This window comes from Rhinopithecus roxellana, chromosome 6, assembly GCF_007565055.1.
Source record: "Rhinopithecus roxellana isolate Shanxi Qingling chromosome 6, ASM756505v1, whole genome shotgun sequence".
NCBI classification, from domain to species: Eukaryota; Metazoa; Chordata; class Mammalia; order Primates; family Cercopithecidae; genus Rhinopithecus; species Rhinopithecus roxellana.
In genome coordinates, this window is record NC_044554.1 from 113,757,813 (window position 1) to 113,772,607 (window position 14,795).

General features: G+C 50.7%; 1 protein-coding gene across 1 annotated transcript; it reads left to right on the forward strand.

Annotated features, from left to right (window-relative positions):
* Positions 1–11,799: 11,799 nt before the first annotated feature.
* On the forward strand, positions 11,800–13,863 carry LOC104666157 (the record flags this gene model as incomplete). The annotated part of the gene is given in 6 exon segments (XM_030932023.1): positions 11,800–12,233; positions 13,405–13,430; positions 13,433–13,531; positions 13,534–13,587; positions 13,590–13,631; positions 13,634–13,863. Coding segments are annotated over 6 exon segments (885 nt in total), but the record flags the coding sequence as incomplete, so codon positions are not given.
* Positions 13,864–14,795: the final 932 nt, after the last annotated feature.

The window sequence follows — 14,795 nt, forward strand, 5'->3', positions numbered from 1 at the left end:
TCAGAACGAGTTCTAACTCTTCTGGTTATAAGTAAGCAGCAGTTCATCCTGGATGACAATCATGGACAGGATTGTTGAAGTCCTTGTGGGGAAGGAGCTGGGCTAATTTCTCTACATGAATACTCACTGAGTACTCAGAAGAAAACCCTGTAAAGTAGGATTTGTGAGTGCCCCATTTTGCTGACCTCAGGCAGAGTGGGGGCACCAGGATTAGAACAGGGGTGTCTGATGGCAGAGGCCCCGTGCGTCACTCCCACAAGACTGCCCTTCCCATCAGAGCACGGCCCATGGCCGGCAGGGTGCGTGTGGCTTAGGAAAATTCTACCTACAAACACTGGGAGGAAAAGGTGCTGGTCAACCAGGATTCGGTAGAGAATGTTTGCTGGTGAACCCGTCTGTCCTGACTTCGGGAGCAGAAATGATGTGGAGGATGGATTCATCGAGGATTCCTGAGGATCTGGCCAGGCCTTAGGGGAACACTGAAAACATGAATTTATTGTTCCGCAGAGGTCAGAGCTAGAAGTGTTTTGCTTTCAGATGAATCTGGAACCTAAACCCATTCTGTAAGGAATTGCCATTTAGTCCTACAAATCGAATGCAGAGAATTCTGATTGTTTGACCCCTCCCATTTGGGACATACAAACACAATTAGGGTTCATCTGGATTACTGCAGCGAAACAAAAACACTCCGTGATGGCCAAGTGTGGAGCTGGGAGGAGCGAGAGGAAGGAGCTGGTGATGGTTTTGTGACTCTTTCCCCAAATAACATGCCCGTGAGTCAGAGGCTCTGGGAGAAGGCTGGTGGTGACTCAAGGCCAGGTAACCAGCGAGCCCTGACTGTCCCTCCGTGCAGGACTCGACTCGACACGGAATTCAGGGAATTGCTCCAGCAACACCAGGCCAGGGCTCTTATTTGTTTTCATGTTTGAGGGTGGATCTAAGTCCTGCAACATCATCAAAACATTGTTTTAATGCAGGTGCCGGTGCCACGCGTCAGAGGGCTTGTGCCCACTGCCAGTGGAAAAGTACCACCTTGAGTCACTGCGGTGCTGAAGGTCGCCGGGCTCCTTACGCAAGTCCTGGACCCGGCGCCCGTGAACTCGCTACCCTGGGCTGCGGTTGTTCTTTCTTTGGTTTCCCTGTGAGCCTCAGTGACAAACCACTGGAAGCCGGAGTGACTCATAGACAGTGGAGTGTCAGAGCGAAAAGGGGCCGCGTGAGCTTCCAACTCGACCCACGGCTCTGCCAGGAGAGGCAGCTGTGTCCAGAGGGGCAGGGAGACCTGTCTAGTGACCTGGCTGGTTGGTGACACAGCCAGGCCTAGGAATGGAGTCTTCTGGTGACAGTTTAGTGTGTTTGGTCATGAGGAGAGCATTCAGACCCCACATCCTCATGGTTGTCTGTTCGCTGGGACTCCGGGCCCCTGATCATCTCCTCCGCTTCTCTCGGTGACACCAGGTGGTTTCTTTGCCTGGGACCCCCACACCTCCATTCTCTTGAGTGCTTGGGACTATGACCTGTGACGGTCCTTAGAACTCAAGACTACTGGATGGAGAGGGGAGTGAGGGGCCAGCGGAGGCCTGCAGGTGCCTGGCAGGTGGGTTTCCTCGTCGCTGCCTCGAGTGGTGGGGTGGGGGCTTCTGTGTCTTCAAGGATGAGAATCGCCACGGATGTCCCCTTGGGTCTGATGGCTTTAGGCTGCAGAGCCCTGAATTCCTCTTCTGAAATAGGCGAAGATGCGGGTGTGCTCACGTTGCCTTTTCTGAGTCAGCCCCCAAGCCCACAAGTTGAGCCTTCAGCTCTGCTAATGGTGCCTGCCCTGGGCTAGGTGGGGGTGCTTAGTGAGGAAGGGGCCCAGGAGGAGAGAAACACAGTGGGGAGGGGGCCCTGGACCACGTCTTCGACAGACCAGGAAGGGCTCATCCAGTAAACTCACCTGGTTTGGGTTTTTGAAAGAACACCCAGCTCATGTATTAATTATAACATGGGTGCAGGGGGAGTCCGGCAGTGGCAAGACAGTGGGGAGGCAGCTGGTGTGGCCTGGCAGGAAGCCAGGATATGGCTGGGGCTGGAACACCATGTTGCAGAGAAGTAGGTTTGCTGCAGATGTGGGCTGGTGGGAGTGGGACAGGGCTTGGATGTGAGGCCATGTGAGAGAAAGTGGTGAGAGGACACCCTGTCTGCATGAGCGGCTTGGGATGGGCAGGCGTCACCTGTGGAAGGCAGGGGAGAGAGAGCCATGTCAGGTGAGGGTACATAGAGCAGGTGAGCTCCATCTCGGGTAGACTAAGTTGGATGAGTCTAAGGGGTAACTCATTGGAGATATTCAATAGGAAGGTACCCGGGAATACACAGTGGGGCCCGGGGGAAAGATTTGGGTTGAAAATAAGTTTAGGCTGGGTGCGGTGGCTCATGCCTATAATCCCAGCACTTTGGGAGGCCAAGACAGGTGGATCACCTGAGGTCAGGAGTTTGAGACCAGTCTGGCCAACATGGTGAAACCCCTTCTCTACCAAAAATACAAAAATTAGCTGGGAGTGGTGGTGGGCACCTGTAATCCCAGCTACACAGGCCACTGAGGCAGGAGAATCGCTTGAATCCGGGAGTGGGAGGTTGCAGTGAGCCGAGATCACGCTACTCTTCTCCAGCCTCGGTGACAAGAGCGAAAACTCTGTCAAAAAAAAAAAAAAAAAAAAGAAAGAAAAGAAAAGAAAAGGACATAAGTTTGGGAGAAGAAGGCAATGAGTGGAGACTGAAGCTATGGTAGTGGGTGGTAGGTAGGTGTCAGGGAGAGAGGAGAAAAGGGAGCCCGGCCAGGGCTGGGGTATGCGGTGCTTGCCAGTGTGACAGAGAAGCCATCAAGGAGCTGGAGGGAGCTCCCAGGAAGGCTGGGAGGAGCCCCTGAGAGCCGGGGGAGGATGGCTCCAAGGAAGAGCCTGCTGTGCATGAGTGGGGCCCAAGTAGGTCCTGTCCTGTCCACAGGGGCAACCAGCAGAGCACGGTGGATGGTTGGGGGGGACACACAAGAAGCTCTTCTGTGCCACTGCAGCATCGCTGCCCACCCTGCCCAGGTCTGCCCAGCTGCCCGGCTGCCTCGGCTCCTGTCTGCCTGCATTTTTCCTCTGGCTTGTCCGAGGTCTTAGCAGGCGGCTGTTCTCAGAGGTGGGAGCTGTGTTGCTGATGGCTGCACGAGCAGCTCTGTTGGGGCAGTGGGGGAGGCGATTGGGCTCACCTGCACAAGGGTTGCTCCTGCGGCTGAGATGGGTAGGTGCTGAGCCTAGGTGGGGCCAAGGGCAACAGGTGAAATTCGATTTTTCTTTATCTGCAGTGCCACACTAATCTTATCTGCACTCTGGGGAATGGAGATTGTTGCAGAAACAAATATTTGCTTCCAGGGTGGTTCCGCAGCCCTCAGTCCCCGGCACACATCTGCCTCTCCCCTTGGGCCCAGCTCTGTAACAAAGACTCCATCTGCCTGGTCAGGGCCTCCTGGTGGCCAAGGGCCCTGAGGACTCCGAGGGCTCCGAGGGCTGATTGCCGACCCTGTACTCTGGCAGAGACTGCAGACCCACCATGGCCACCCCTCCTAGGGCACCTTCTATCACTGAGCCTCACCTCACTCTCAGGGGAGGATGGAGACCTTCAAGGCTGCAGGACCTTTGTTTTCTAGAGAGAAGACTACGCCCAGTACTGATTTGGGTCCAATCAGAAAGCCATTCTGAGTGCTCACAGCAGGAAGAGATTAATCCGGAGCATTTTCTCACATGAGTGGAAGAGCTAAGAACTCGAAGCGGGTGGGGTGATCACATAGAGACCAGCAAGTGCTAGAGTGGGATGCAGAGATGTCCCTGGTCGGAGCAGGACTGTGAGGCTGTCCCACGGGAGTTCAGCCAGAGGAGGTGTCCCATGTTGGGACTGGCTGTGCCCCTGAGTCGGGGGTGGCCTGGGAGGAGAATGCCCTTGGCACTCCTTCCTCCTGCCCTCCACCTCCTGCCAGGGCTGTTTAGTGGCTACACCTCTCAGGAGAGGAGCGGGCGCCTGTCAGAAGGGCAAATGGATGGTGGGGTGGGGGCAGGACGATGATAGTGATGATGCTAATGTCTACTGTCTTTCTGGCTCTTCCAGGCACCAGATGCTCGGCCATGCCCTCCACTCGGTGTTATCCTAGCACTTACCACATCGGCACAGTGGGGTCAGCATGACAGTGCTCTCATGGCAAAGACAGAGAGACCAACTTCCCCGTCACAGCAGGGACACAGTGGGCAGGGATTTGAACCTGGATTCGACGTCAGCGTCCGCCGTCTTACCCATGGTGTGGTAGCTTTTGCTTGTCTAGCATGCACACATATGACCATTCTGAGGCTGTCAGTGGATGAAGGTGTAGGGAGTCCACAGGGGAGCATGAAGCCAGCGTGGAAGGACCATCACCCTCTCAACAGCGCTCTGCTGCTGGTGCTTACCAGTGGAGGAACTGCTACCGAACTCATTAGCCACCAGGATGTCCAGAAGCAAAGTGATCGAGGGTCCAGTCTTCCTGCCACCACGAAGTTGCTAAGCACGCTGCAGAGGCCCCTGACCACCACCTGCTGTGGCCGAGGTTGTGGAGGTCGTGTCGGACCTACTGCTGTGCCCCTGGTTTTGGAGAGATGCTGTTTCCTTATGGACCACTAGCTGGATGCTCCTCCCTCCACACCAAACACAGTGACATCCATAGTCTTCTAGTCGTGCTTGGTTTATTACTGGCTGTGGGCTGGGGAAGGGGTCTCCATCTCAGTAACAGTATGTCCTACAAGGACTCAGGGTTCTAGCTGACCTTCCCCTCAGGCGTCTCTGTCCAGCCCTGAGTGAGTCTCTTAGAAAATGAACAGTTACTTTAACTTGACAATGGAGTTTATTAAAGTTCTCGGAGTTAAATAAATAGTGTGACTAGCACATTTCTAGACATGTACACAGAGAACGGCAGTCACCAAGATGGCAAAACCATGATCTGTTTCCTTTGCTTCGTCCACTACAAGGTTGGCTCATGCAGCTGGCTGCACCTGTTGGAAACGCAACAACACAGCACATGACCCCGTGCAGGAAAGGTGCAGGTGCTCCCCACTGCAGACAGATGCAGGAAACCCAACTCCCCACCCTCTCCCCTTGCTCTTCCGTAGTAGGAAGTTGGTCCATGGGTCTGTTGTGCACAGTGAAACCCAACATGGCAGCATCTGGTGTCCTTCCATCAAGGGCATCCAACCTGCTGGAAACCCCCCCTGGAGGTAGTCCTGGGATGCTGTGGGGCAGGTGGTAGCAGGACGCAGTACCCTCCCTGCTCTGCACGGTGGGCTATCTCCCACCTGGTCCCTGTCAGCAGTGTCATCGCTGACTGAAGCTTCCATGATCTTGTAGGTGAATGGCCTCCAAGCCGGTCCCTCCACCCAACTCCTCCCATGTTAACTAGGTCTTGAAACTTGTGACTCCTTTTTCTGTAATTAGTTCCTTTGCTTCTTAACCACCTCTGCTAGTTCGCGTTGGGGGTGAACAGGTACAGGTGAGGAAAGAAAGACCCACTGAGATGGGTGGCCTCCCCCAAAGCGGGCACACCACTGTCACCCACTGCTTCCTTCTTACCTGGAGGAAAGTCATGGGGTGCCTGCTTCCCCTCCCCAGGGGCACATATTGTGCTGGGATGACAGTGTTTCTAGGGACAGGGGAGGACAGAGGTGCTTCTGGGATAATTTCTCAGTGTTGTGGGTTGAATCGTGTCCCCCTAAAACTATGCTGACATCCTGATGCCAGTACCTATGAATGTGACTGTTTGGGCATAGGGTCTTTCCAGATATGCTCAAGTTAATATGAGGTCTTTTCACGGGCCCTTAACCCAATAGCTGTGTTTGCTAAGGAGGGAAAAGCACATGGACACACAGAGAGAAGGCCACGTAATGGCAATGCTACAGTATGTTGTTAGACTACACTGCACTCTATCAAGTGCTACACCAAGTACAGTAGAATATGACGCAGCATAAGTAGCATAATATAGCATGGCAGGGTATAACATAGGATGGCGTGGTGTAGTGTAGTACAGCATAGTATCGTACAGTGTAGTATTGTATAGCACAGTGCAATATAGCATAGCATAATATAGCGTAGTTCAATATGCTATAGTATAGTATAGCATAGCACTATAGACAGAGATGGGAGCTATGCAGCTGCAAGCCTGGTGACTCCCAGGACCGACGGCAGTCACAGAAGCTGGGAGGGGTGAGGGACATTCCATCCACAGCCTCCAAGGGAACAGGGCCCTGCCAACACCTTGATTTCAGGCCTCAGGACACTGGGATTGTGAGGGAGGACATTTCTGTTGTTTTAAGCCGCATGTTTGCAGTCCTTTGCGATGGCAGCCTCAGGAGGCTGTCACACCCTACGTGCTTGTGCAGGCTGGAGGCTCCACGGAAACGTCAGCGGCAACATGCAAGGGTAGCGCAGACAACTCCACAACAGGTCTAGACAGGCACAGAGCCGGGGCAGCTGCTGTGGCCACCTGGGATTTTAAAAAATGGGGATCAAACCTTTCCAGATTGAAGCCAGCGTGGAAGGACCATCACCCTCTCAACAGTGCTCTGCTGCTAGTGCTTATCAGTGGAGGAACTGCCACCGAGCTCCTCAAACAGTATTGAAGAAAAAGAGGAAGGAAGAGAGAGGGGGTCAGTTATTCAGTCACCCAATAGGTACATGATGTTCAGTGAATTCCGACGTACACAGTTCAAAGGATCACAGGGCTCTACGGACAGAGCCTCAGCGTCTCAAAGTGGCTTCTCAGACTGCATCTGGTCACTATAACAGCTCTGGCTCATAGACCAGGGACGTGTTACAGTCCCTGTGTGATAGATAAAAGGCAGGCACAGAGGGAGGTGAGGCCTGCCTGAGATCATGCACATGTCCATTCCTGACTCCAGACCTTGTTCCTTCTTCTGTACTGGAGACAGGCTATGAAAGAAGAGTGTAGTGTGGTGTGGTGTGGGGTCGTGCGGTCACCGTAGAGCAGCATAGAGTCATGCAGTGCAGTGTAGTACAGTGTTGTAGAGTGTAGTGTAGTGTCACATAGTGTGGTAGAGTGTAGTGCGGTGAAGCATACTATAGTGTGGTAGAGTCGAATATAGCATAGCATAGCGTAGTATGCCATAATACAATACAGTATAGTATAAGATAGCATTGTATAGTATAGTGTAGAATAGTGTAGTATCGTTTAAGGTAATATACTGTGGTATACTATAATGTAGCATAGCGTAGCATAGTGCAGCATAATATAGTACAGTATAGTATAAGCATTGTATGGTATAGTGTAGCATAACATAGTGTGGTGTAGTATAATATAGCATAGTGTAGTATAGTGCAGCATAATATAGTGAGGCACAGTATAATATAGTATAGCACAGCATAGTGCAGTATAGTGTAGAATAATATACTACAGTATGGTATAAGATAGTATAATACAGCATAGTGCAGTATAGTGTAGAATAATATACTACAGTATGGTATAAAATAGTATAATACAGCATAGTGCAGCACAGTGTAGTATAGTGTAGCATAATATAATGTGGTAAAGTATAGCATAGCATAGTGTAGTATCATGTAGCATAATATAGTGTGGTATAATGTAATATAGTATAGCGTAGCACAGTATAGCATAATATAGTACAGTATAGTGTAAGATAGCATGTATAGTATAGTTTAGCATTGTGTAGCATAGTATAGCACAGTATAAAAAGTATAGTGTAGTATAGTGTAGCATAGTGTATTGTTGTGTAGCATATAGGCTCGTATAGTATAATATAGTATAGTGTAGGATAGTGGGATATAGTGTAATACAGCATGGCACAGTATAATGTAGCATAGGGTAGCATACTGTGGTGTTGTGTAGTGTAATATACTACAGTACAGTAAAATGTAGCATACGGTAGCATAGTGTGGTGTAGTGTAATATATTATGGTACAGTAGAGGATAATATAGCATTGTGTAGCATAGTGTGGTGTAGTGTAATATAATATAGTGTGGTATAGTATAATATAGCATAACATAGCATAGTGTAGTGTAGCATAACATAGTACAGTATGGTAAAATATAACATTGTATAGTATAGTGTAGCATAATATAGTGTGTGGTATAGTATAATATAATATAATATAGCATAGCATAGTATAGCATAATATAGTATAGTGCAGTATAAAATAGCACTGTATGGTATAGTGTATATAGGGTAGGATAGTGTATAGTGTATATAGGGTAGTATAGTGTAGCATAATATAGCACAGTATAGTATAATATAGTATAGTGTAGAGTAGCATAGTGTATTGTTTTATAGCATAGTATAGTATGGGTAGTATAGTATGATACAGTATAGTGCAGCATATTGTAGTATAGTGTAGCATAATATAGTGTAGTATAATATAGTGTGGTATAATATAGCATAGTGAACCATATTGTAGTGTAGTGTAATATAGTATGGTATAGTATAATATGGCATAGTGTAGCATAGTGTAGTGTATTGTAGCATAATATAGTGTGGTAGAGTATAATACAGTACTGGCGTGGTGTAGTTTAGTATAGTGTGGCATCGTATAGTATGGTGTTGTATAGCACAGTGTAGTGCAGCAGAGGATAGTGTACACACACAGTATAATGTAGTATTGTATAGTATAGTATAACATAGTGTAGTATAGTATAGCATAATATAGTGTAGTCCAGTATGATATTACACAGTATAGCATGGCACAGCACCACAGAGTATAATATGGAATAGTGTAGTGCAATATAGTTTCTGTTTTGGGAGGTGAGTAGCTATTACGTTTCAGTGAAAGCCTGACTCAGTGAAGCGGCCAACGTGTCTTCTAATACAAATGATGACCTACGTCTACATTACACTTACCCTTCAGAAAGGAACAAGATGGGGAACTTTTTGAGAGTCAGGCAATTTCTCCAGTCCAACTAGGGCCACCCAGTTAATAGCCCTTAGTCACAGCATTCTTGGCACACGTAGATGCTGGCGTCTCAGCAGGAGTAATGGGCTGACTCTCAAAAGCACAACAAACGCCCTGCTGTGATTATGGGCATGGCCTCTCCCAGACCTCAGCAGGTGCTTTACATGGCGTTGGTAGCACCTGCCTCCGGGGTGGGTTTGGAGCGGGTTGGGGTGAGACTTGCGACCACCACCAGGATGGCCCTGGCTCTCTCTGGCAGCTCTCCTGTCCATCCGCAGAGGCTGACGCCATTCTCATCTAGGAGCTAGAGCCCATTTCTCCACCGCACTGAATGAGGCCATTGCCTCTCTTAGGATAATTTGGGTAGAAATAAATCCTGAATGCTTGGCTCACAGCCATTGAAGTTATCAAGATCACACTGCTCCTCTCTGGGATGGTCCCTCTCTTTCTTCCCATTCCTTTTTACCTTCCCAGGCAGTCCCTCCTGCCCCCACCACACTCCACCCGTGTCTCTACCTGCTGTTGGTCCCACCGCAAACACTTCCTGGAGCATTTAAACCAGCAAGGCAATGCTCTCGAGACAGTTGCTCACTGTCCTTGTTCCTTCCTGTTCCCTGGAGGAAGCCCAGGTGAAATGTTATGATAACCTACAGGTGACCATTTCCAGAAGAGAAAGAGCCTACCTTATTAAATAAGTGAACTAATTGGCAGAAATTCTATTATCTGCCATGTGAATTCTAACTTCTGGGGATAAGTATGCAGGAATTCATAGTTGGGGAGAGGGTGAAAAGCGCAAAGTAGCGTTTGCATGTCAGAAAGGAGTGATCAAGCAGTAATGTGAAGCCACTGTGTGCTTATGTGCATGCATGTGCACACGTGTGCATGCGTGTGTACATGTGCGTGCATGCCTGAGCGTGTGTGTATGTGTGTGTTAGAATCCTGCCCTGAGCTAGCCTTGAGGAAGGTGAATTCTGGTTTCTGCGCATTCTGCACTCTAGCCATCGTGCCGTCATTTTACCCCTTTATATTTCTACATCACCCTCTTTCTTCCCCTTATGGAAACTTTCTATGTCTTGACTGACCTGATCAAATTGAATACTATGCAACATCAAACTCTGTTGTAAGTCTGATTTGTTATAAATGATTTTCAGTAGAATGATAGTCGATGGCTTTAATGAATTTTAATGAACTTGGCTGTATGAACAGAGGTAAACAGCATCTGTGTTTTGGTGACCGTGTTGTCATGGAATTCTAACTCATAGAGGGAAAGCCCAGTTTCCGAGAGCAAAGTCCTTACAGCAAAGTCCTTACGGCCATTTATGGAATTGTCCAGGCTCTAGAAAGTCTCACTTCTGCAAGGATCTGTCTGAGTGTCACGGAGCATCTGGAGTGTTCTGTCTGGACCGCTGGCTGGGAGCCCTCTCCTGGCATTTGAACAAGGCAGCTGGGTCCTCGGTTTGCTGTGTAAAGAGAGGAGGGCAGAGCCCGGAGGAGTTGAACCCCAGCAGAAAGGGGTGCTTGACCAGCAGGAGAGAAGACAACCAAACGCGTGAGTGTCCAGGCGGGACCCAGCGCCCGTGCCTGGAGCCAAGGGGAGGAAGGAGAGGGGTGGCTTTGGAGCAGCTGTGCCCTGAGAGGAGGTGGGTGGGAGCTGGTGGGGGGCAGCCGGCAGCTCCGCACAAGGGGCAAGATCCAGGGACAGAAAACATGGAAAGCCAGTGACTGGGACCTGCTCTCTACTCCTGGGGGGCCAGAGCCCAGCCCAGGACTAGGAGGAGAGACAGGGCAGGACATGGCCATGGAGGCAGCTGTCCATGGTCTCTGGAGTGCACGAGGGCTGTGCCTCTTCGGTGGCTGCTGCTCCTTCTGAAGACTGGCCTGCGGTCGGCAGTGAGGCCTCTGGGGAGAGCTCCTGATTTCACTTTCATGCTCTGCCGCCACTGACAGGAGTTAGGAAAATACCACGAGCTGCGTGATTTAATCGCCCTGCTATTTGTTAATTAGTCTGTGTGAAGTGCCAATCCGCAGTGTGCGTGGGCGTGGGGGCAGGACTGCGGTTTGCTGGGAAGCCAGCCGCTGGGAGCAGAGGCAGTTGGAGTTCACCTGCTCAGCTGCTTCTGTGCTTAGATGCTCCGACTTCCCGAGCTGCCCACGCTTCCCAGTCCCTTTGAGAAGTTCTCCATCTAGAAACTGCCTTAAGGGCCTCTCACTTGTTCAAATAGGAACCACGATTCCCTCCACCCAAGCCATTTGGGAGATGTGCAGAACGGAGCCCATCTTCATAACCAGGGTTGACGCTGGGCCTCCCGAATCCCTGGACCTGTCCCTCTCCAGGTGGGGCTGCTTCCTCCGCTTCACTTGCCCAGGACTCTGGGGTTTCCCCTTCCTCTCCCCCAGCAAGGGTTGTTTTCAGGAAAAGATGTATATTAGTCATTTACATGCTAGTGTGAATGAGCTCCAGCCAACACTTCCTGTGATTCATTCAGTGTGTGTTAACCAAGGGCTGCCGTTCCCAGTGCTGGGGACATGAAAACCTTGTTCCTGCCCTGTGAGTTCTACGCTAGACTCGGAAGTGGAAGGAAAAACAGATCACTGAAGCCAGTGTGGTCAGTGCAGTGTTAATCCCAGGGAAGATTGAGGAGCACGGGCACTACTTACTGTGGACGACGGCTGGTCAAGGAAGGCTTTCTGGAGGAGGTGACAGCTAGTCTCGGTCTTAAGGACGAGTGGGAAAAGAGAGGAGAACATGTGGATAATGCCAGGCAGAAGGGCTACACAGCCAAGTCACAGCCAGGGTGAAACGCAGGGAGAGTTCTGGAAGCTGCGTGTTTGGTGCTGCTGGGTAGTGTGAAAGGATAGGCTGGAGCTAGGTAGCTACACAGCTTGGCAAGTGGAGCTACCAAGGATTCCAAACAGGACCTCTGGAGTCCTCTCCACCGTTTATGGGTTGAACCATGTGAAACAGACCATATTCAGCCATTAAGGGTCAAGACAAATGCCAGCTTTGTGGGGTGCATCCTCACAGAGAGGCTGCTTGGGGGTCTTTGCAGAGGGTGGATGAGCAGAGGGCATCCTCCAGAGCCTGCTGGGGGACCCGGCTCTGAGGCCACCAGGCCAGTGGTGTCCAGACTCTAGTGTAGGCTGGGAGAAAGGGGAGGTTCAAGAAACACGGAGAAGGTGAAGCGGCAGAACCAGGGGGATGGGGTGCTGCAGAGGAGAAGGAACACTGAGGCTGAGGTCCAGGTTTGCAGAGACGTAGACTGTCCTGCCAGGTAAAACACAGGTTGGAGGGCAGGGGCTTAGAGCGACTGTGATGAGCTCGCTTCAGATGAACTTAGAGAGTTTAGGCAACAGTGTATAAACCTCTGTGTGGCAGGGACCCCTGAAGCCTGACAGTGGTAGAATGAATCCACAGGGATGAAGCTGTAGTGGTGGGGTCTTTACAGATGTCATGGACGATTTGGGGAAGGAGGACCCTGCCAGTCTCTCTCACGTCGCATTTTGAGGCGGTCACGGTTCAGGCCAGCTGTGGTCTTGCTCCATGCTCACAGACGATTGTATGTCCTGCTGGCTCCAACGTTTGAGACCAAGGAGGCTTTGGTGATTTGCAGGCCTCTGTTTAGGTGGAAGGATGATGGCTGGGCCTTCTAGGGAGCCCAGCTCCGAGGAGTTGTCCCACCCCCTCAGGGCAGCACAGCTTACTGAGGGGTCCGGGGGTCTAGGAGGCATGGCAGGCACTTGGGCTATCCAGGGCCCTCCACCGTGGGTTCCCATGGGCTCCCTGCTGGATGGTGACTTTTCCCGGGCCCTTCCTCCTTTTTGAGACCCCCTTGGCTATGGCCTCTTCCCGTTTCATGCACACCCCCAGCTTTGCCGCTGACCTCGACTATTCTAATGCAGTGCTTGCTGATTGTGCTGTCTTCCACACTCCAACATGGGAGCTCTGCACGTCTCTCTCTAAGTGACGACTAATGAAGATAACAGTCATAACCACAGACAAAGGCCTAAGGCCGGCCATGTGCCTGCCAGACTCTTGTAGATGGTTTATATGAATGAGCTCGTTAATCCCCTAACACAGTCAGTAAGTGGCTGAGTTAGGATTTGAACCCGAGGAAGTGGCATGTCCCTGCTCACATGTAAGTGGAGTCAGGGTAAGTGGAGTCAGGGTTGTGGCAGCCCTCCTTTCCCTTTCCGGGAGAGACATGGTTTCAGCAGGGACCCTGCGGTCAGCATCTCCTCCTTTCCTTAGGTCAGGACGAGCGATCCTTGTTGGGGAGAGGACCCTAAGGCTGGTGCGGAGGGCTGTGGGCAGAAGGGGGTGTGGGATTCTCATCAGATCCACTCTTCTGGCAGCCACCTCCTGGGACCTGCACTGATGGGCTCACATCACAATTGTTAAAAACATGTGAAATACCTTCTGACTCCCCTTTTCTCTCAATGTAGGCCTGTGGGTGCCTCGTCTGAGCTACATAATTTCCAGGTTACCTGGAACCGTGGATAACTCTCAGATCAGCAACTTGTCAGTTGATTTCCAAGCTGCTGTTGGCTGGACTCAGGCTCAGCAGGGAGCACCTGGCAAGCCCTGTGTTGCGGGCTGGACTCAGGCCCATCTTGCTGATTACTCTTGTTTTGCTCTCCAGTATGTCCTCAGGAGGTCAGAGTCCGCTTGTTGATTTTCATGACCACGGGAGGAGGGGCACCAACATGAGGGTGCTAGCATCTCCTCAGTGGTGGCCTCCCAGGGCTGGGGCAACCCTGGGGGAGGGATTGGGACAGGGAACTCTGTCGCTTGCTGCCACTGCCTGGGTCAACTGCCTGATAGGGTTGGCCACTTGTGCTCACAAGGCTGAGGCCTTACCTGCCTTCTCCTCTCACCCAGCGCTCACGCAAGGACATACCTGAGTTGGCATCCTCTGTCTGCTCATGAGCTACTCGCATGATAAGTCTTTGTTGTACTGTAGGATGTCACTTGGTTCATGCTGAAGAGAAATTGTAAAGGACTCCTTTGCCTGCTTAGTCCCTGTGGCCTCTGTCACATTCTGTCCCTGTCCCCTTTGGGAGCACAGCGGCAGTGGGCTGGCTGAGCTGTGCAGGTGAGGTTCAGGGATGAGGTGCAGCTGTGTGAAAAGTGAGCCTGCTGGACAGGGGGGTTTTCCTCAAGGCCTACACCTCGCTTTGATGGTGTTAGGGTTGAGGAGAAGCTTCAACCAAAATGCACAGGACTTGGATGTCGAGATGATGTTGCTGCTGTCAGGACAAGTCACTCTCCACCAATGACTTCCTTTGATGTTCTGAGCTCAGCCTGGAGTCTGACCAGGGACTATAGCACTTGTTCTCCCAAGGGAAGGCTGGCGGCCAAACCTAGCTGTGCACACCTGAACCTGCTCCTTGGCAGAGATGAAGGACGTGATGTTTCACAGCCACTCAACACCCATGGACAATTTGGCTCCTTGTAAGGAGTTAGTCATGCCTTTGAACTGACTTGCTTGAAATATAATTGCTCCTATTTTGCTCCAAAGACCGGTGGCATGATGGGTTAGAGTTATTTGTATTTATTGAAATTGTTGTAATTAGCAGTCTCAGGGCTCAGTCTAACTGCACTGTCCATGCTGGAAAACTAAAAAAAAAAAAAAAAAAAAAAAAAAAAAAAAAAAAAAAATACAGTCTTTCATCTTCAGTTCTCCAATGGTTGCCAGTTACACACAGCTAATCTTTGCCGTGAAAGTTGTCTTTGGAGAATGTGCCTTCTGGGTCCCAGGTGGTCCTGGTCTTGGGCTGGGATCTAAGTGAGCTGCTTTGAAGTAAGCTGACAATACACAATTATTAAGGCTATT